The sequence below is a fragment of the Hemibagrus wyckioides genome, linkage group LG07, assembly GCF_019097595.1.
Source record: "Hemibagrus wyckioides isolate EC202008001 linkage group LG07, SWU_Hwy_1.0, whole genome shotgun sequence".
NCBI lineage: Eukaryota > Metazoa > Chordata > Actinopteri > Siluriformes > Bagridae > Hemibagrus > Hemibagrus wyckioides.
Genome location: NC_080716.1, coordinates 23,559,620 through 23,583,146, shown reverse-complemented (window position 1 = coordinate 23,583,146; position 23,527 = coordinate 23,559,620). Strand labels below are relative to the sequence as shown.

Genomic DNA, 23,527 nt, shown 5'->3' with positions numbered 1-23,527 from the left:
GAGAGAGACCTCTGGGTATTGCAAGAATGTGTGATATTCTATTATTTATTGCTTACACAGTGTGTAGGAGATATGGGTGTGACCAAATAAAGATCAAAGCGAGAACTTTAAAGAAGACAGAACTTTTCTTTCTATACAGATAACTTTTAAACAAGTACATTCATTTTATGCATGATAATTTACTAACAAAAATTTAAATACATAATATAAAACATCGGAAACACAGTGTGATTTGTTGATGAATGATAAGATATTTAACATTGTCTGAGATCAAAGGAAAGCATACCAGAATGCAGTTTTATTTAAACAATATGCAATATGCTAACATGGTACAGAGTGTGATTTTTGTATGCCCTTTAAGCTGTATGCGTCATTCCTACAGGCAGCCAGCTGGGAAAACGTCTCTTTACTTTTGACACAGAGGAACAGACCTCTCTTGTTTCGAACAGCTCTGATACTTAGGAAATACTGAGTCAGAAGCATGATCTCAGTAACATGCTAAGTAAATCCAGAACACATCAGACTACCTGCAGTTTTAAACACGAGCCTTTAAAGTTTGATGTATCCGAAGCCGATTGAAGTATATTTCAGTTTGGCATGAAAAGCTTCCTTAAACATCTGCAGACATTATAAAAACTGAACGTTTATAAATAATTTTCTTTTATTATTCTATTAAATATGTGCTGTGGAAAAACTTCTACTGATGAAAAATCAGTTTTTGACCATATATTTCCATTTTTTTGCCAATAATCAGTTATGCTATGTTATCTATTTTAAAAACAATTTTTTCTAAACTGATGTGCTAATGATTTTATTTTGGCTAATTTATAATCTGCTAAGATCATGTAAGTTATGAAGCTTGTTTAACAAATGTAGCTGTGAAAATTTCATCACATATAGGGAATTTCATGCAATGATCATGGATGCCTAATCAATTCAGTTTGAAATCATATACAGACTCCCATATTGCCTCCAGTGCTCCTGCACCATCCCATCATCATCAAGACAGAGAAAGACCCTTACACTCTCTGTGAAATGAAATAGCATTCATAAGAGCAAATCACTGAATTGATCAGTCATTTATTTCTAACTAATATCAGTGCAGACAATGATCAGTTAGTGAAGAGATGCTACTTAGGAGTTTTTAAAAGAAAAAAAAAAAGACAGTGTGAATACCAGGCCACCACCCATTAGCTGCAACCTTAAAGACTGTTTACTAAAAAGTCAGAAGAGCACTAATACCCTGTAAGCACTAAGCTTATTTACTGTGGTGAACTGTGTTATTATCTGTACCACACTGAAGGTTAACAACCCTGGTCCTGGAGTACTCCTTGTCCTGCACATCTTAGTGTTTTCATTACTCCTAACACACCTTATTCCATTAGAAAAGAGCTTGAGTTGATGCGAGTTGTTATAGCAGGGGAAACACTAAAAGATAAATAGGGTTTGGAACCTGTAACACAGTTATGTGTATACAGAAAAAGTGTGTACAATAAATTTAAAAAGAAACTAAGTAGACACATAGCATGTGAAGAAGGGACTCTTTACTGAAGCAGGTTTAACCACAGAGTTTTTATGATTTCCGCTCTGTCAGTGTCTGTATAGGCAGCACCAGTGTATGCTGTTTCCTGTGTCACACTGCAAGTTTGCGAGAAACCACAGGTTAATCACGTGACCTGGGTTCTACATTCTGTTGTACACTAGTCGGAAGTGAATGGTCTGTTCTAATGAGATTACATTAAAACGATGGATAGAATAAAGCTGTAAGTGGATCCAAACAGAAGAAAAGACTTGAGGCTTGACTATAAAGCAGAGTGATGGAGGCACAGAGCTCCCACCCCTTCAGTGCCGGTAAGCTGTATAAATAGTGCCGTAGTTTTCTGTAAAATAGATTCATAGGCTTTTAGGACAACACACAAGTTATGAGAAGATATATTTAAGCATTTAAAATTAGTTATAGGGAAGACATTGTGGTGTTACAGTAGCATGCAGAGTATGAATACATGCAAACTCCTTTCCTTTATGAAGCATTTTGGAAAAGGAAGTAAAAAGCACTACAGCCACTTGAGGGGTAGACGGTTTCTGCTGCTAGCATGAATTCATCCGGAAGCAGAAATGACCTTGCAAATTTCCTAGTTATTAAATTTGTATTTATAAACAAGGGTTAAATTGTATGTGTCTTTTCCTGTGGTTTAGCATCATTTTTGTGGAAATTTGATATCAAACAATTTCTTGTTTGTTATATATAGAGATTTTTTAGTATTCATAACATTACTAGCATTCTCTTTTGTATTTCATTCTGAGAAATTCCACATCCTGTGTTTTGATCAGCTTATAGTTCTTACAACTCCACAAGCACTATACAACTGATGCTGGAATACTTGCTGTGAAGCTTCCCTAATGAATGTAGGATGCATTTGCATTATGTTATGCATGCTGGGCATTTTGCTAATGGATATTGAAACAACATTTATTTTATTTTTGATACAATTTTTGCAAATACTGTGAGATTTAATTACTTAAATGCATACATTAATTACAATTACATAGTAACTACTAGTAAACACTACTACTAGTAAAACAACAACAACAACAAAAAAATGTTTAATTTATTTTTTGTTATCTCTTGCAGAAGCCAAACACCAGGTTGCAGAAAAGACAGCAGGGGACCCTAATCATGATAACCCTCCACTTCCAGAGCTGCGTCTGGTCCTACTAGGCCGCAAAGGAACTGGGAAAAGTTCTTCAGGAAACACCATTCTTGGCATGGCTGGAGGATTTGAGAGTGGAAAGCCGACAGAGGAGTGTGTGAAAAGACGAGCTGACATAGCAGGCTATCGAGTTACAGTGGTGGATACTCCAGGGTGGGAATGGTACTATTCTGGCAATGGCACTCCAGGCTGGGTGACAAGAGAGACAATGAGAAGTGTGACAGTCTGTCCACCTGGACCCCATGCTTTGCTTCTGGTGATACGGTCCTCTGCCTCGGTAACAGAGGACTATTATGGACAGGTTGAAGAACACCTGGAACTTTTGGGCAAGACAGCATGGACTCACACCATGCTCCTATTCACACGTGGGGAGGAACTAGGCTCCATTCCCATAGAACAAAGATTACAAAATGCTGGAAAGTCACTTCAGAAACTTCTTGAGAGGTGTGGAAACAGGTTCCATGTGTTCGAAAACAAACGCTGTGGCAAAGATGGTGCTCAGGTGCAAGAACTGATAAGGAAAATAGAGGAGATGGTAAAGGAAAGAGGAGGAAAACATTATGAATGTGATCCTTTACTACTAGGGATTGAGATGGAGGGGAAACGGAGAGCAAGAGAAAGAAGAAAGAAACAAAGAATAATGGAGATTCAAGCACAAAGAGGGATCATAAAAGCTGTGCTGACAAGTGAGGCAATCTAATACTCTCTCCCTGCATATACAGAAGACATTTAACTTAAAAACGTTATATTTTAAGCAATCCATAAAAATATTTATCTTTTATTGTAGATAGAGATCTGATAAAACTATCTTTTATGTGTCATATGTCATAATTAAGTCAACAAACACGTATTTACATGATTTATTATCTTACACAGCTGATATTTCACTACCTGAGGACCTGGATGAAACAAGTTTGTTCTCCAGGGGTTCCCGTCGTGTCCCAGAACTTCGACTCATCCTCCTTGGAGAAAGAGAGACTGGGAAAAGCTCTGCTGGGAATACCATCCTTAGAGGGTCTACATTTTTCCAAACAGGCCAGGCCACAGAGGAATGTTCAAGGCAGCAAGCAGAAATCTCTGGAAGACTGGTGACAGTAGTAGATGTTCCTGGATGGGAGGGTGGTCCTGAAGGAATCACAACAGACAGAATAAAGCGGGAGATCTGTGCTAGTGTGACACTGTGTCCTCCTGGTCCTCATGCCCTTCTGTTGACACTGAGGGTGGATGCCCTAGTCAGAGCTACAGCTGTAAGAGAGCACTTGGAGTTACTCGGGGAAGGAATATGGAGATATACCATACTGCTATTCACAAGAGGTGATCAGCTGAGAGAGGGGGTTACTATTGAGCAACACATCCAAGGAGGAGGGAAAGATCTTCATTGGCTAATGGAGAAGTGTGCAAAAAGATATCATGTCATCAGCAGCATTGTCTTGGAAGGTGACAGCTCTAAAGCTCAGGTAACCTCACTTTTAGAAAAGATTGAGAAAATGGTTTCATGTAATCGATGTGAGGCTTTCTCACCAGTTGTGCAGGAGATTCAGGAGCTTGGGAAGCAAAAGAATGAAAGGTTCAATGTAAAGCTAAAAGAAGTTAACGAAAAGCTTCAGCGTCAAGACCTGGAGCTCAAGCGGATGAGAGAAAGGGAGGTTAAAAGCATCAGGCGGATTTTTGACTGGAGGAAAGACAAAGTGAAATCACGAGGAAAAACAACTAGAGAAAGGGAGGAGGGAATGGATAGAACTGATGATGACAGAAAGAGTATCATGAGCGAGCTAGAGGAGAGGATGGTTTGGTTAACAGAGGACAGGGAGAGAGAGCTTCAGGAGCTGAGCCTGGAAAACAGCAGCCTAATTGCAGCTCTAAATAAGGGGAGTAAAGAGAGGGGAGAGATTCTAATGAAGTTAGATGAAAAAGAAAAAGAGAATGAAGAATTAAAAGAAAAGGTGGATGAGCTGCAAGTTAATGTCCTTGAGCTTAAACGTGTAAGCATTTTGAAAGAGCAAGAAAGAAAAGAAAGAGAAGAAGAGCTCATGAAAAGGCATGAGGATACTGAAAATGAGCTGAAAGGGCAGTTGGATCACAAAAAGAAGGAGGAAGAGGAGCTAAGAAGAACAGTTGTGGAGCTGCAGAAGCTGATGGCAGAATCAAAACAAAAATATGAAGACGATATTTTAAATGAGAAACAAGAGCAGGAGAGAAGACTAACAGAGAAACACGAACTTGAGAAAAAGCTCGAAGAGAAACAGAAAGAGATGGAAGTAATTAAACTGAAAAGTGAAAATAAAGTAAGGGAACAAGAGGAAAAATTGAGAGAGATGAATGAAAAGAGGGAAGCAGAGAAGCTTAAACTTAGTGAAATGATAGAGCTGATGACAAAAGAAATGGAAGATTTGCAGGTTGCTTACAGAAAAGAAGTGGAAGCTTCTGGATCTGCAAGAAAAATACATGAAAATATTGTATTAAAATACAACGAACTTATAGATAAACTTGTGGGGAAAGATGAAGAACTTGTTGCCATACAGCAGAGACAAAATCAGCAAGAGATGGCTAAAAATGTTGAAATCAGTGACTTGGTTAAAAAACTTACGGAGAAAGAGCAGGAGATTGAAACACTAAAACAAACTATTGATGCCAAACAGAGAAACATAGAAAATGTGCAAAATGATAGTAAGGCAAAAACGGCTGAACACACTTCCAGGATAAAATATTTGGAGGATGAGTACAAAGAGATGGAAGAGTTCTTAAAAGGAGAAAATGGGATTTTAAAAGAGGAAATAGAGGTAATGAAGAATTTGAATGAGGAGAATGCTAGAAAAAAAGAAGATGACACAAGGAAGATCTTAGAGGTGAAAGAAAACACTATTAACTATCTGCGCCAACAGAATGAAGAGAGTGGAGCTAACATAGAAGAATTAAAAAAGCAGCTAAATGAAGTCCAGATAATGGTGGAGAATCTACAAAATCAGAATGAAGCACTCATTCAGGAGTTAGAAGGAATTCAAATAACATGTGAGGACTATAAAAAGGACCTGCAGTCCCAGATAATAAAAAATGAGAGCAGAGAGAAGGATTTTAAAGATATACTCAACCAATCTGAAGAATTGGGAAAAATCAAAGATGCACTGAACCAAGAGAACATTAAAAAGAAGGAACATGAGATTTGTTTGTTGAAAGAGAGAAATCAAACACAACTAATGGAACTGGAGTTTATGGATCAAAGGAGTAAAGAGCTGGAAAAGAAGACTGAAGAGATGAAAAAATACTATGAGGAGACGCTTTCAGAAAGGATTGCGGAAATGGACGTTAAAGATGCAGAGAGAGAGCAAAGACTTCACAATAAAGAGCTGGAGCTGTGCGACAGAGAGCAAATCTTAGGTAAAAATATGCAAGAGCTTGAAAGAGGTAAAAAAGAGGTGAAAAACAGAGATGATGACATTAACTGCAGAGAACAAGAACTAAGAGATGAGAAACAGCAGCTGGATAGAAGAGAACATGAAGTAAGGGAAAAGGAAAACAAACTGAAACACCAGTGCCAAAATAACCAAATACTCCAGGAAAACCTAGAGAGAAGAGAAAAGGAGCTGACAGAAAGAGAAACGGAACTTGAAAGCAAGCACGAAGAACTGAGGGATGTATCTGAAAAGCAGGAAGTGGAAAGAAAACATATCAAGAAGCAGCTAGCAGAGAAAGAAATTTTCTTGAGGAAAATGGAAGAGGAACTTTCAGTAAAACAAACTGATCTTCAAGATCAGTTAAAAGAATTGGAATGCCACAGAGAGAACTTAGACATCAGAGATAAGGAATTCAGCAAAAGAGAGCAACAGTTAATTGAATCAGAGCAGTTACACGAGGGCGAGATGCAAAAACTGACAAAAGGCATGCAGGAACTGGAGCAAAATAAGCAGGATTTTGAAAAGTGGCAAGCAGAGCTAACTATAAAGGAAAATAGTCTGATGCAAAGATCAACTGAATTTCAGAAAAAAGAGCAGGAGCTTTTACAGAGAGAACATGAACTTCAGATTAAAATGCAAGATCTGTTAGAAACAAATAAAGAGATAGAAGGACATGAACAGGAGCTATTGAAAAAGCAAGAAATCCAGGCAGTTGCAACTGATCAACTGAAAAATGAATTACAGACCATCAAAGATGCATTAGAAATAAGGGAGCAAGAACTGAAGAATACTGCGGATATGCTTTACAAAAGAGAGCAAGAAATTGAAGATAGAGTAAAAGACTTGGATATAAAGGAAAAACAAATTGAGAAGAAATATGAAGAATATGAGGCTTCAGCGAAAACACTGGACAGTAAGCAGAAAGCACAAAGAGAATTTTCTGAAAAGCAGGAAAAGGAACTTGAAAACATTAGGCAACACCTAGAAGAGAGCAAAAAAGAACTGATGACAATGCAAGATGAACTTTCGGTAAAACAAATCAATCTCCAAAAAGAAAAGAAAGACTTTGAGAGTCTCAGAGCGAATCTGGATAACAGGGAAAAGGAAATTAGGAAAATAGAGCAAGTGCTCATGAATTCAGAGCAGTTGCATGAAGTCAAGGCACAGGAATTATTAAAGGGATCACAGGAGCTGGAGAAAAGCAAGAAAGATAATGAGAAATGGCAAGCTGAACTGACTAATAAAGAATATGATTTGTTTCAGCAGCTAAAAGAGCTTCAGAAAAAAGAACAGGGGCTTGCACAGAGAGAAAATAACCTTCAACTAAAAAGCCAAGAGCTACTGTGCAAAAATGATGAGGTTAAACCAGCTCAGCAACAGCTTCTGAACAACCACCAATGTCAGATGACTGAAAAACGGGAAAGCCAATTAGAAGATTTCAAAGAGACCTTAGCGAAAAGGGAGCAAGAACTCACTAAGAAAGAAGATGAGTTTCAGAAACGAGAGGAAAATATCAGGAGTGCAGAAATATATTTGGAAAAGAGAGAGATAATTGTGCAGAAAAAGGAAAGAGAGGTCCAAATGAACAAAGAGCAAAATGACCACATGTTAAATGATCTCAAGAAAAATCAAGAGAAATTAGAAGAAATGAATCATTCTTTAGAAACAAAACAGCATGAGTTAAGTGGCCTGGAGAAAGAAATTAGCATCAGAGAGAACAACATCACAAATAAAGAACAAGACCTGAATAAACGGCATAAAGAATTGGATATTAAGGAGCACAACATGGAAAACCGTGAACTAGAACTTAAGTTGAGAGATCAAGCATTCAAGAAAACAGAACAAGAGTTGAACGATCTAAATGTAACACTTGAATCCAAGAAGAAATATTTAGAAAATCATACAGCTGAATTAGAGAACCAGAAAAGTGAGATGAACATTGAGAAACAAATGATGAAAATGAAATCAGAGCAGCTGGAAAAGTGGGGGAAATATCTATACAACATGGAGCTTAAAATGATCAACAGCAATCCAAGTCCTGATTTTAAACCATGGAATCAAAAGAGAACATCTAATGTTATACAGTCACAGAACAGTGAAATAATGTATCAAGAGGTTGGATTTGAAAGTACAACCTATGATAGAGAAAATGGAAATAGCAGTGCAGGAGATGATGACCACAGTGTTGAAATGGCTTCATCATCTGAAACCACATACAACGAGCTTGAGAATGAGGAGTTAGCATGCCTAGTTAAAAGCAGAGGACTAGAGGTAAAGATGGAAGTACAAGGGAATGAAGCAAACAGACAGGAAACAGACACAATTAATAAAGAGGATGATACTGAGGAATTCCTTGAACCAGCCAGTTCTGACGACCAAGTGGCTCACGGTTTATTCTACCCACTTTCTGAACTCAAGCTGATGCTCATAGGCGAAGCTTGGTCATCACACCAGTCAGCTACACGCACAATCCTGGGACAAGATGTCAAGGTTGGCAACCCATGGAGAGGAAACATATCTGGCAAGCCCTTACTAGTCGTGGAGCCCCATGGGATAAAATGGAGATGTTCCAGAGATATGAATATGAATTTTCAAAAGGATCTCATACACAGTGTTTCTCTGTGCACACCTGGACCTCATGCCTTCGTTCTTCTCCTGCCTGCTTATTTAACCTTCACAAGACAGTACAGGAAAGCAGTGGAGTGCACTATGGCCACGCTGGGGGAGGCTGCTTGGAAACATACTATTGTTCTGTTTACATGGGCAGAGGCTCTTGGAGAAAGTGGACAACAACACATAAAGAGGAATGGGGACTTGGAATGGCTCATCCAAAAATGTGGCAGTAGATATCAAGTGCTGGATAACAGACATAGGGAAGCTCATGTAGTACAACTATTGGAGATGATTTATGAGATGGTGGCAGCAAACCATGGATGTTATTACCAAGCAAAGTAAATATGTTTCAGGGCCACAGAACTTTTGTAAAGATGTACCCAAAAATGTTGTAAAATCAGGATCTGAGTTTTCATGTATTTTGTTCATGTATTTGTTAATAAATAAATGCAAACTATGGGGTGGTAAGTAATAATTTTGTATTCTTTATTTAGAAAGGAACATTTTTGGACGCAGAATCTGAAAGGGTTAACATTCTGACGTGATAGAGCCACTGCGACACCTGCTGGCTCCATTGCACTCTTAATTTTACATAACTCCAAAATTCTACTATGATACCAGTTAGGGCTCTGTTGTAGCTTCTGTGTCAAACAGAATCCTATTCATTTATTCGCTCAAATTCAGAACAAAGTTCGAAGTACTGACCACGTGCAATTTGGATTGCTGTCACAATTTAAGAATGTATAATTGCAGAGAAAACTGTAACTGGATAGAAACTGTGAATGTGATCAATGCAATTTTACTTTCAGCAGTACCTTATCATGTGTTAAAATTAGTTGTTTCATGTTTCAGTCCTTTAAGGCAAACATCACTGTGCTAATTTATTTTATATTTTCAAACACACCAAATTTCAACACTTAAAAAGCTTTATAATAATATAAAGCTAACAATAAACTATTAGCTGAATCCTCTGTGTTAAACTCAGTTTATCATTAGTGTGGTCAGGCAGTGATGTTGGATAAAGAGACCTGGGCAGTGGGATTAAGGTCAGGACTCTGGGCAGGATACTCAAGTTCTTACACACTAACATCAGCATGTCTTTATGGTGCTCACTTTGTGGCACTGTCATGCTGGAACAGGTTTGGGCTAGGCCTGTTAGTTCCACTGTAGATAATTCATTATTGACTGCAGTCTGTTTATTTTTATCCATAGTATTTCATAGTACTTCAAAATAAAACCAAAACTTATAAGATATTATTTGAGTGATGGATCATGCCAAAAGCATGATGCATTATAACTAAATAATTTGAGAATGTGCAATTAATTTTTTAGCTTTTTGTTGCTTCTGCTATAGATAGCTTTAGATTACATTGAGAAAGCACCATGTGAACTGAGCAGTGGTAATATATTTCATGCAGGAGCCCAGTTAGATGTATATATGTATATGTGTATGTGTATAGATGTATTTACCATACCATATAAAGTTATGGATGATTTTTATTTCTTGAAATGTGTTCTCAGAGCACAAACTGACTGGTGGCATAATTAAACTTAATGAATAGAAGAATTAAACCTATTTACATTTTTTGGATGTAAATGAACACTTAAGGATCTGGAAACTTGAATTTGTGGATATATGTTTCATAAAGTGTAAATGCAGAAAAAAATAATGGAAAATAAGCAATAGTACATTTATTGTGAACTCAGTTGAAAACTCAAAGGTCTAACAGATCTGGCTTAATTAAGTTGATTAAGTTCTTATTTTCAACTTCTTTATTTGAGGAAGTTGAATGAGATCAGGTTAGCAATAGACACAGTTTATTGAATATTGTTCACAGAGATAACCACCTGTGTAAGACATTAAAAGGAGATAAACCATGTTTTATTATTCAAACACAGCAGAAGCCTTTAGTGGCAAAATAAATATAAATGGACTTGCCATTAGCCCTGTGGTAAAGTGGTCTCTTGCTGGGTTTCCACTGTTCTACTGACGGGTAAATTATTATTTCCAATGTTTCATTTGAAAGAGTCCCATTCAGTCTGGGAAGCAGAGTTTGGAAATAGAAATCTCTGTCAATGGCCACACAGACAGGCATGACAAGAAGCAAGATGCTCACATGTAATCAGCAGTAATTGAGGCCTGTGGCTGTCTCCTGTGAGACAGATATCCGTTTACCATATTTTTACACCAGGCAGGCTGTCAAATCAAACTGCCTGAGCATGGGAAAGTGCTCATCCATAGCATTTACTTTTCACCGTGATGTTGATACCTCTCAGCAGGGAGACTATTTGGATGTTTGTAAAGAAAGAAAAGTAGCACTTACCATTCATGCAGTAAAATACATAGTTTATATTCGCCTTTCAAAGACCACATTGTTAGATTTAAGGCAAGTGCATCACTTAGGTGAATGTAACATGCAATTAAATAGCAAATTTGCTTTAAACGCACGAGTGCATTAGCTTAGTCCATTAAATTGTCCATTAAGCTAACTATTATTTTAATTTAGTATCTGTTCATTTATTCTAAATTAGAACCTTTCGGTAATTCCTATACCCAAGCAACGTAATTTCACTCAGAAACTTAATAAAATCCATTTAACTGCATCGAATGATGAGAACAAAGCACAATGTGTGCATTTTGTCAATATAATAATGAGTAATATTGTAGCTTTTTGTGCTAGTTATTTAGTCAGTCTCTTTCATTACATTTAGGGGAATGGAGTAGTGAACGAAGTGGCACTTTGGATGGCATATCTGAATACATCTGTTCCTCTTTTTTTTTTTGATATATCTAAAAGTAACTTTGTCGGGACATTGTTTGAAACCTAAGCCTTAGAATCTTGATAGTTATAGGCCTTTTAAAACACTTCCACCCGTTCAGAGTGGATTTAATATGTTAGTTCTATCAGTGGCTAATAACTCATTTGAATAATGGATTTTCTAATGTAGGGTTTTGGTACTCGACCGGGTGCGTGAATGTCTGATTTAGTATGTCATTATTATTCAAGAGGTTTTAAAAACAGACGGCAGAGTTTTATAGTCCATACAATAATCCACTGTGAATGCAGAACATGTTTTCATTGGAAATAATTAATACTTGTCCATTATCTTGTCCATTTAGAACACAATGAAACACTTGTGAGTCCTCTACAGTCATTTAAGCTGTAAAGTACAGACATTGGTTTATACAGCGGTGATGTACAGAACATATATAACAGGATATCGGTTTCCTAGAGGTCTGTGCAAGGTCACCATCATGGCATTTTGAGAAACACTGACTGCACCCACTTGAGAAAAGTCAAACATATCTCTCCAAAGGTGGACAATGAGGAGCCAAACTTAAATAGATGATACACTATAAAACTTATTTAGGATCATCTTCCATAGCCTGTGTTCTGATCATAATGGCACCAGAGAAACCACAATGCTGATGCCACATTTGTAAGATAAGAGCTTATCTTCACAATGTGCTGGATGTTCTTCTGAGATAGACAAGACACAGCAGAAGAGGAACACCATGGCATGCAGACCATAAAATATAAAGTTTATGATTTCAAACAGCTTATATTGGTAGAGATGAGCACAATTAACCCAAAAAGAGAAGAAAAATAAAATGCTACTTCATACCCTGTTGGTGTGAGCTATAAACATGTATGAAAATGAACTAAGCAACATTTGTGATGTGGAAATGTATTGTACAGTACCATCCTTCATTACTCTGACTCGCTGGAGTCATTTTTTACTGTTCACTGTTTTCGTATTATTTTATTTTTTTTTACTAAGCTTTTGTGATAAATTTGAAGAAAATCTGAAGTCAGAATGTACACAGTGTAACCACATATATGTTTTACTGTCTGTTTTATTGCTCTGTACTGCACATATACACTAAATTTGATTTTTTTTGTTGTTGTTGTTGTTGTTGTTGTTGAACTGTTTTTGTTTAACCATCAGAAAAATGTTTTATTTCATTCACTCATTTTTCAATAATTCATTTCCCTTCCGCTTGTCTTTGTGGGGTGCAAAGTACAAACAGACTGAGCAATTTGAGGGCTATACTCCAAGGCACTCCAGTCTTCAGAGTTCCTCCCACTATCACAGAGAGTAGGACCCACTGGAAAAAGGAACCTCAGATCAGCATAGATGTCTACATTGAACTTATCTCATTGGCTGATTAGCAGGTTTTGGGAAAAGATTATTTAAAAAATCAAATACTATTTAATTATCAAATATAATTTAACTATGCAACAACGGCTATTATACTGACAAATACAAGAGATTTTTTTCCCCCACAAAAAGATGTAATTCTTTTAAACAAGGTAAAGTGTGCTTTTTACACAAAGTGATCAGTAGAGGGCGCTGGTGTAGCACATTTTTAGCTACAACGTTCTACTTTTTGGGTGTGTGGGTCTGTTTAATATGTTGGTGGGGATCAATTTTTGTCATATATTAAGATTAATATATGTCAGTATTGAAAACTGCTTTTCTTATTTTAAAATGTGTGGAAGAAAAGAGCACATATGTGTGTAAAACTATAAATCTACGGGAAGTGAAACATATCATGAAGCATAAAAAATCCAAACCAAATAAATATAAATATGTCAGTTTAAAAACGTTTGTAAGCTAAATGTATACATATAGAGATTGTCTCAGGAACTTGCTTTCATCTCTCTTACTTTTTTGTGACAGGTTGCTAAATATCACATTTTCACTCCTGTTTCAGCTCAGTAGTGCAGAATCTTGTGTGTTTTATCACCTCTGCTGGAAAATAACTAATCATTAAATACAAGCACTGATAATGTACACATTGTTCCCCCTGACTGCAATGAATCAATTATACTTGCTCCCTGTGGTCTTATATCATAAATTCACCTTAACTATCCACTGTCCTTTGGTGGCTTAATGAAATTGTACTACAAGGCAACCAACTTTTAAATGTTTTTTTTTTTTCAGTGCGTTTACACTGTATACAGTTTTGCAATTTATCATCACATGCAAGCATTCATTTATGTCTTAGAGTGTTATCCATGTAACTGTTTTGACACATCAGGCTTTACAGGGCCTTAGAAAAGTTTACCCAATTAATACTTCACTCAGTCGCACGTCCTCATCCACATTAAACACGAAAAAATCAGCCAAGTCCGTCTTGTCTGGCACTGTCTAACACCCAGGCATGTATTGTATCCACAGGGGAAAAGCTTCTCTTTGGGCAGGAGAAGAAGATGAGAAATAACAGGAGGGAAATATGACCCATTTTAGCTTTATCTCGATTACTTCTATGAAAATTTGATTGTGGCACATGAAGTGTAATGAATAAAGCACTGCGTTTTAGAGAAAGAGATTAAAGATTGATTGCGTATATGAGGAACACGCGCCTGAAAGGTTGTCTTTTCTACCTTTTGTAAACACACACATATATATATATATATATATATATATATATATATATATATATATATATATATATATATATATATATATATATATAATATGCTCAAATGCTCTGTGGGATGCTCTGTGTGAAGTCTGGATTTTATTTCATAACCAAACCCTGATTTATAATCTTCTAGTACTTTGTTTTCCAGTAGTTTTCCCACAATTGTTTTTATAGCTCTCTGATCCTCACGATTCTGCTTGTTTACATATGTTCTCTAACAAACTCTGGGGTCTTCCAGGAATAGTGTGTTAATACTGAGATTAATCCAAGCCATTCAGAACAGCTTTGATTTTTTTTTTTTTCATAAATATCTTAAATTATTTTGTCATTTAATTTGCTTTGCTTTACTTTAGAATAGCTTTTATTTCGTTGTTGACCGTAAGACTAAATGTATATTCTTGTGATCACTCATGTACCTACTTCTTTTGGTCAGACCTTTCTGCAATTTTGAACAGAAAGAACCCAAGATTGAGGTCGTGGGACTCTGTTTTGGTGTGTGTTTGTGTTTGGGCTTTAAAAAATACAGAAAATGCAATGCTGTTATAAGTATAGCATTGGCTAATCTGCATTGCAGTGCAATCATCTTTCAGGTACTCCCTTAGGCCTTTTCTAGCAGCTACAAACTCATAATCACTGCAGCTTCCACAAATACACAAATAAAGCTAGCAGTGTGCATTGGACCTCTTTCTACAGCAACTACATGACTAATTTGTCAAAATGTTGCTGGAGAACATATATTTTATCTCAAATAGAGAGAATATAGCCCCATGGTTTAGGCTTTTAGGTTCAATGGTTTTCAAGTAGTCATATTCTTTAAAATGCTGGCTCCAGATGCGTGTGCTGCCTCTTAAAATATTAAAATGCTCACCCTCAGCTCCTCAGTAGCAAAAATCCATCAGTGGAAAGGCGTGAAAGCAGAAGTAGGGATGTTTGCTTTAATTATTTGTGCATTTGAGGACCAGCAGTGATTGTGAGCTGTGTTTGCTGCCATTGTTCTCTTTTTCACTGGAAGTTTTGAAAGTCTCTACTACTTGTGCTTTCGTATTCCGCATTTTTGTAGTAAGACCAAGCTGGATTCTTCCATATGGGTGATTTTCACCTTGATTTTGATGGTTGACATTATAATATAAAGACTGAGTAGAATTTTCAGATGGCTTTTTGCTTGATAGCAAAAAGTCTGCTTGATAGAATCAACACTATCGGGATCCTCCATGACTTCCAGTTCAACAGGTTATGGTGTGCACATGCTGTCTAATGCTGTTGCCATGGCGATTCACTCATGGACCAAGTGAGATAAACATGCCCTAAAGAAATTCTTTATCTCTGGGCCACAAAGCAGTAATTCAATAAAACCCAAACATCCATTAATGATTGCAAAAATAAAATATTAATAATATATGCTTATGTTTTTTTTTTTCTTGGATCATTTAGACTGAATAAAAAAATTTGCTCAGAAAAATATAATAGAAGGATGTTTAAACAAACAAACAAATAGCATACAATAAACAATCATAAATAAATAAATAAATAAATAAATAATATTGAATAATAAATGCAGTGTGATTATTCTAATTATTTCTGCATTTAAATGTGCAAACTTACACTTCCCCAAGGCCTAAACGTTTTGGCATAAAATAAAAAAAAGGTCTATGAGAAAATAAAAAAACTCCCCTGTGCACTTTATATGATCTAATTAGACTGTGCAGCTGCGGAATGAATTCTGGGAAACAGCCAAGAGCAGATTTAAAGGAGAATCTCTACACAAAAAAGTCAAGTGTCTTTCCAGAGCAGACCATTTTGCATTTTGCTGCTGTTTTTTTTTTTTCCTCCCCACCAATTTAAATACCCTATAATTATAAGTGCAGCCCTATAATTAAAACCTACATGCATTTATTCACAAGTAAGGAAAAATAATAGATAATGTGCAATAGATAATATGCATCTCAAAATTGAAAAGGAAAATGGCACCATTTGTTACTTCTTAAGCCTTTTTTTTTCTTAGCTATACATTAAGATGCATAAGTGAATAATTTTCTATACATTTTTTTTGCTCTCTTAGTACAAAAATATCTTATTTTCTTAAACAACCCACGTGCTGTGATAAGCCTTTTCATAAATCTGCAACTATATAGCTGTATATAAAATATATATAGTCTACAGCTATAGGGAGAAAACAAAATTATTAGTAGTAGTAGTAGTACTGTTATTTTTTTTATAAGTATTTTAATAAGTATAGGATGACATCATTTGATTTTCTTATTCAAAGACGGTATAAAATGTTTCCTTTTGGATTTCGGCTTGGATGCATGAATAATGAATAAGATCACACAGAAACGGAAACAGATGTGATTAAAGCCCAGACAGCTTTCTACAAATCTTCACGGCGAGTTCAGTCTCGAGCGCACTGATGCAACGAGCGCGCGCACATCGAGGATAGAGGTAAAAAAAAAAAAAAAAAACATTTTTGTTGAAGAGTTTATTTAGAGGAATGCGTGTCTTATATGTCATATAATAGTTCTAAAATGTATTCTTATAATAATAATGTGATGATGAAAGTAAACTCGATTTGATGAAGTATGTAGTAAAAGCCATAACAATGGTGTGCAAATTATAATTATCCCTGCCTCTTCGAGTCCAAAAATTTAGGAAAAATAAAATTATCTTTATTAGGCTATTTGGTTTTTGACAGAAACCGGACCACGTTTAGGACCCCGCGGATCCCGGCGTTTCTGCCCCCTCCTGCGCGCGCAGTGCATTCACAGTTCACGGGCCCGAGACGTTAACGCGACTTGACAGGAAAACCTTTACGGAGACAAACGGGAGTATAGTATCAGGGAAAGCTGACCGAGCTGTGAACTGCAGCCCCAACACGGAGCAAATTAGCATCAACCAAAATAGCAGCGAGCTTCCAGGCCACTTGTGTGCCATGCAGAGGATGAAGCTCAGCTCAAGCAGCCCATGTGTCTTCAGTGCGCTCTGCAAATTTACACACCAGGGACATGGTATAAAATTATAGGTAATATTTAGGCTGATAGTAGGTAGATATCTAGTTATGCATGCACAAGAAAAATCAAATTTCTGTGTCTTAGTAATTTAGTAATTTAATTTGCCTTAAACTCACCAAGAATACCGGCAGTGTTGGATATATTCCATCTTTATTTGATTTTTTTGTTTGTTTGTTTGTTTATTTATACATTTTCTTTTATTTATTTATTTATTTATTTATTTATTTATTTATTTATTTATTTTTTCTGTTAAAATTCTGTTAAAACGTTACAGTACCATGTTCATGTTGTTCAGCACCTATTTTAGCAACCTGCAAGCTTTCTTTATTATTTATCAATATTATTATTTGTTTTGGCGAATTAGCAAGACTTAACATTAACATATTACAAAAAAAAATACAAAGTCAGTCAAAATCAAAATTAGAGGCAAGATTAGAGTTCATGCATTTTCTTGTCTATTTGTAATCAAACCACGTCACCCTTTCTCTTTTTAATACCTATTATAATTCCCCGAACAATTTCACTACCCACACACCATCACCACTAGATCCCGTGCAAAGCCTTCACTCTCAAAAATCTTCTGCTTTCCCCCTCTGTAAGTGCCAGAAGTACCATACTGCCTGGTGCCGTGAAAGATAGTGACAATATGGAGCCACAACTAAGAAGGAGTGATGGGGATGGGGTAGCTCTGACACCTCACAGCCCCAGGGTCAGGTTTAGTGCTGAGCCTGTGTTACATCCTGTGGTTCTATGTTTTTCCTGTGTCATTGAGGGTTTCCCAAAGGTTCTCTGGTTTTCTTCTAACGTGATATTAGACTGTATTTCCACCAGGTGATCATACTGTGCTGTCAGGAATCAGAATTATCAAGGTGTTCATAAACACCTTGGTTTTTATTACACATTGTCAAATTGGACACCTTTCAAAGCCAACAGAATATTGTGAAGGGTAGCAGGTTTGAGCAGCTCATTAAAAATACCTGACTTTGACTTTGCAGTGCCTCTTCCATCTCAACTTAGTGGCTAATTATGATCAATAAAATCATCGCACCAGCAGACAGGCTTATCTAGCTTACAGGACTATTTTATGTTTATATAAGCATGAATAGAATTGCCTAAAACAGGGGTGGTGTGGATGCAGATTTTCATTCCAACCAAGCTGAGTCTGTTGAAAGCCAAGAACACTTGATTAAATGGGTGGAATCAGGTGTGGCTCCTGATTGATTGGAATGAAAATCTGCACCCATACTGGCCCTATGTGGATAAGACTGGACAACACTGGTCTAAAATCTATATTAAAAACTAGCTAAGTACCACTAGATAGCTAAGTCGCATACTTACTTAGGTGTTGCTTACGTTGGAAATATTTAACTTGCTTAAAGTTAACTAGCTTAACTTTATTTAGCTCACAAACTAGTTTATGACATCTGTTTGCACAGCACCTTGAATTTAAGTGAAACACTTGTCATTGATTTTATTGTAAAACCTTAGGCCAACAAAGTTGTAAGCTTCAAGAGACATCTATGCCTTCAGTTTCTCTGGACTTTCCATGGCATATATATATATATGTCCATCCATTGCAGACTAGACCACCACCTAGATCATTCAGCCAGTGACAGGATGCCAAGCCATAGTGATCTTCTAGAGTTGAAACATTTGAAAGTGTTAATTCAGTTGAATAGCACTCTGTCTTTCAGTGGTAATCATTAATAAGTGTAAGATAACAATCCATTTCGCAAAGAATATTTGTGAATCTTCAGTGCTTTTAATATCATACTATTAGTTTCCTAGGCTCTTTGAGTCTTTAATGTAAGCAAATACCAAAGTGTTCATGGGCTGGTGTAACATCCATGGTGTGCTTCTGCCCTTTGTCCAGTATTCTGATGATTGGCTCCTTATTATTGGTAGTTGAACTGATTGTGCTTCTTGCCAAATGTCCTGTTTATGGACATTAAGGCACTTCTAACAGGGTATGTGATTTCCACAACGGCATGATTAAAAATGTTTTATAAACAGGGCTGGATAGTATGATATAATACTACCTCAATGCACTGTTCTAAGTATTATCATTATAGGCAACTGGTCTCAGTGCTTATATAAATCACTGCAAAAGAATTGCAGTTTTTTTCTGAACACTACACATAACAGTGCTGTCTATGCTTTCTCAAGTTTCTCGACTTATAGTAAAGTCCTTGATGGCACAAATATTATTATATTATATCTTTATCATATTGTGCACCCTTAGCTAGAATCAGTTATAAAATGTGCTGTGTATAATGAAGGTCTGCATGATCTTTTAGAAATATTTATACTGCAATTTACCATCTCCTCAGAACTTCTGAAGGAGAGCCACAGTCGGAACATCATCCTTATATAAAGGCATTAACTCAGTTAATTATTTACTGAAAGGGAAGAGGACCCTGCTTCAGCTCTGCATCACCTTGAAGTGCTTTTAAAGTTATGTATGATAATTAATCCAGAACATAGAGCTGTGTGCAGAGAAAGACAATTTGTGCTATGCCTACATTCTTTACATAGCCACCCTCTTAGCCTCATTGAGTATCTCATTAGCAGGCATGGAGCATTTAACCCTGTTAATGTTTGCCTTTAAATATAAACAGCTGTCATCCCAATACAATGGACTGAAAGCAGAATTGTTTACAAAAGTGAAATATCAATAAGATAATCGATCAATAAGAAAAGGCAAATATGAGGAAAATGAACAGTTCATTATCTACTTAGAGCCAGACGAAAAGATATATTTTTCACAAGCAGAGGGCTTATAAAGCCTTGGAATTAGGAATGGGAAGGGAAGGGAAGGTAGGAGGGACATTGTGTTAACTTGGATCTGAGCACCAGCCTGTAGAGAGACATGAAAAAGTAAGAGGATGATAAGGAAAAGATAAGACAAGGGTGCTTTTTTACTGCTTATACTGACTGAGGTTAAATGTAAGTGTGTAATAAGAAAGAAAAAGAGTGGCACATCAACATAATGAGCACCTTGCAGTTCACACATCTAAAGGTGTGTGCTTTTATGGATTAAGGATATTTTATTCAACAAGGTTTTATGATTAACAATGCATAATAATTCCAACAAAGCTGTGGATTTATAGTGTTAAAAAGTATAAATTTAAAAATATCCATGTATGATCCTAATTGATTTTTCCCAACACTAATTACAGCACATATTACATATCAACAGCCCAAACAAAAGTATGATCCAGACCATCCTGTCAAGACCGTCTGCTCCAACTATTCCTGCTATACAGCTATGCATAGGAGAGTCTTGAAACTCTAGTTTTAATTAATTAAAAATTTCAATTAGCTAAAAACTAAACTAACTGTATAAGAGGAATGTGCTTTCAGTTATTATGACTTAAAGACGTCCTTTTAAAAGTCTTTGAGATTGCTCTTTTGTATATTCTAGTTGAATAGCAAGCTTGTGTATCCAATATTGTTTTCTTTAGTTGTGGAGTCCTTTTATTTATTTATTTATTTTTTTCAAAATTCAAGGTCACTTTTGCTTGAGAGAGACCCTGCCACCTTGCTGGCTCACACCAAAAAAACATCACTCAATGACATTAGGCCTGAGTCAACCTGCAGCTTTTGCAGACAGGTCAGTAGTCAGCATGAAAGGTCCTAATTCATTTTATAAATATTTGTCTTTTTTTTTTCCAATAATAAATTGTCAGTGTTTACACAGGACTGTGGAATGTGCATTTTCTTCTGTCAGTCATCCATGTTCTTTTATCATAATTCCGGCTGCCATTTATCCACAGCCTTGGCTTCATTTTGTGTGCAATATCTCTGTGCTCATGAGCTCTGGGTGCATACAGCATCAGATGCAAATACAAAGTGAACTCATGTGTAAAGAAAATGCTCATAATCTGCAATTGTGCTCAAATCACATTCGATGTATGACAGTTTCATTGTTCGAACATGCATTGGGTTCATAAGTCATACAGTGCTTAGATTTGGGCTCGTTTCTGTATATTTATGATGAATAAAGTTTACCGCTAATGAAAAAGTGATTTGAAATATAAGGCTATGCATTTCATACAAACCTGAACCTATTATTGAAATGACAAGAAATGCTGTTATTTCCTGTGCATTGATAGGATTCGTCCATTCCTTTAGCTCTTAACCTTTAGATCATACCAAGTGATATCTAGGTATAATACTCCCTGCCTCTCAGACACACACAGATATCTACATGTGATGGCAATGTGTACACAGGGCCCATGGATGCAGAAGCAAAGTTCTACACTCTGAAATATGCATCAGAAAACTAGAGGATGTGTGGAGCTTCAACCATCTCATTGTCCTCTTGCCATTACATGCATAATTTACTTAGCGTAACACACATTTAGAACATAATACTTATGACCATGTGATATTTTTTCATGTTTTCTGGTTCTGCACAGCCTAATTATTAAATTCAATATTGAATATACCCTCTATAAGTTGCTATAAGTAAATACCTCAAGTATATCCCTGACTCGGAGGGTCAACCTTAACATAAACTAGCCTGTAAAAAAAAGATGTAAAGCTGCATCCTTTTCCTAGTACACTTCACTGTTTCACTTACCTACCTCTTCTTCAATCCTTCCCTCCCTCATCTCACTTATACAGTGTGGTCTGTGTGAGAGAGGTCGTGATGCGGTCATTGCACACACCCAGCTCACACTGTGACTTCGAGCTGCAGAATATGCCATGGTGCATTAGTGTAGGGTTGAGGGGAGAGAAAGAGAAAAAGAGAGAGGAAAGAGAAAACCAAATGAATGACTGATGTGTAAAGAAAAAGGAAGCTAGTGAGAGAAAGAGAATAATCTATGGATGAAAGGCCAAGATACAGATGTGAGAAGAGAAGGATGGGAGAGACAGAGCTAAGGAGATTGTCAGAGAAAGCTGGGACATCAGCGCACTTACACTAACGGCTCAGAAGTCTCCTGGGCATGAGGTCTTCACAAGGTGGCACATTAAATATGAATGCGATGTGAGGATTGTACAACTCTTTCTGGTCTCTCTTCTTCTTGCTCGCTCTTATGCCGCACATTTTTTTAAGAGTTCACGGAACAGTCATCCTTCAACTCAGCTTCAGCTCTTATCACAAATGGGCATAGCATTAAAACAGAGTATATTTCACTGGGAAACATTGCAGCTTTCTCCATTTCCACTCCTTCTCTGTGAATAATATTGTCGTATTCATGGGGATCAGATTTCAGGCAGTAGAAGAGGGTGTTAACTGAGCATATGAGATCTTGCAGTTTGTATATGCATGTATGACATGAATATCAGTTAGTAAGGAATGTAACATGATGGGGTCCCTCTTGATTGGACGATTATATATATATTCCCATAAAAGAAACGTTTTATTCCTCTTTATTTATTTTATTAATCAGGAATTTTCCTGATTAAAATGGCATGTCATATTGTTTATAGTTACATTTAATGCTGTGGAATGTCTACAAGACAAGTTATACTTTATTGCAAAAAACACAGCTTGTTGTGTTACAGAGAAACCAGAAAGAGCTGCCGTCTGATGATTTTCCCATAATGAAAACTGATGTAGCACTAACACAGGAGACTCCTTCATAAATGTTTTTTAATGTCTCATTACTAAGAATGTCAGTACAACCAATGTTTTAATTTGTTAAATAATGTATTTCACATCAGATCATTATGTGGAGTGTTCCCCATACAAGTACCTGTAAATTAGATAGATAGAAGATATTGGATAAATATAGATAGAGGATAAAATATTAGAACAATTTATAATATAGATAATTATAAAACTGTTATTTCAATTACAGCCAGTACTACTGTCATACTGCTGTTATATCAAATTAATCTGCAGATTTGAGAAGAAACAGTGCAGTATAAAGGAACATAATAGAGAAATACAGACATCATATGAAATGCAATATAGTATGCACTACAGTAATAAATGTAGCAGTGACAGTTGAGATTTCCTTCCTTAAGAAAAGATATTTACTGCGCTAGAATATTTGTATTTTTATACAGATACAGAAACATGTTCAGCATGTTGGCTGGCATAGTAGCTCCACCCACACAGTTCACTGCTCAACCAATCATAAAGCAGTACATCAGCTGCATCATGAGAAACCTATGAGCTCATTTTCATGTGTGCCTTAAGCAGACTTCACATATATCAGCTCCAATATCTGCTCATCTGTAGTCTGTCATTTTCTCTGTCCTGTTAACCCACATAGTTTTTGACCTGAAGTCAGAATAATAATTCAATTCAATTAAATAATTCAATTCAAATAAAAAAGAACAGAAAATGTACCTAAAGCAGATAAGCAATGAGCGGAGCTAAGGTTTTGACTATTTTTTTGCCACTTATACAACTTA

At 36.3% G+C, this 23,527-nt stretch overlaps 1 protein-coding gene across 1 annotated transcript; it reads left to right on the top strand.

The window, feature by feature from the left end:
• Nucleotides 1-1,654: 1,654 nt before the first annotated feature.
• On the top strand, nucleotides 1,655-9,907 carry si:dkey-185m8.2 (trichohyalin). Its single transcript, XM_058395863.1, has 3 exons — nucleotides 1,655-1,851; nucleotides 2,633-3,397; nucleotides 3,588-9,907. Exons 1-3 carry the CDS (start codon nucleotides 1,818-1,820, stop codon nucleotides 9,056-9,058), a joined length of 6,270 nt encoding a protein of 2,089 aa, XP_058251846.1. The 5' UTR covers nucleotides 1,655-1,817; the 3' UTR covers nucleotides 9,059-9,907.
• The last annotated feature ends 13,620 nt before the right edge of the window (nucleotides 9,908-23,527 follow it).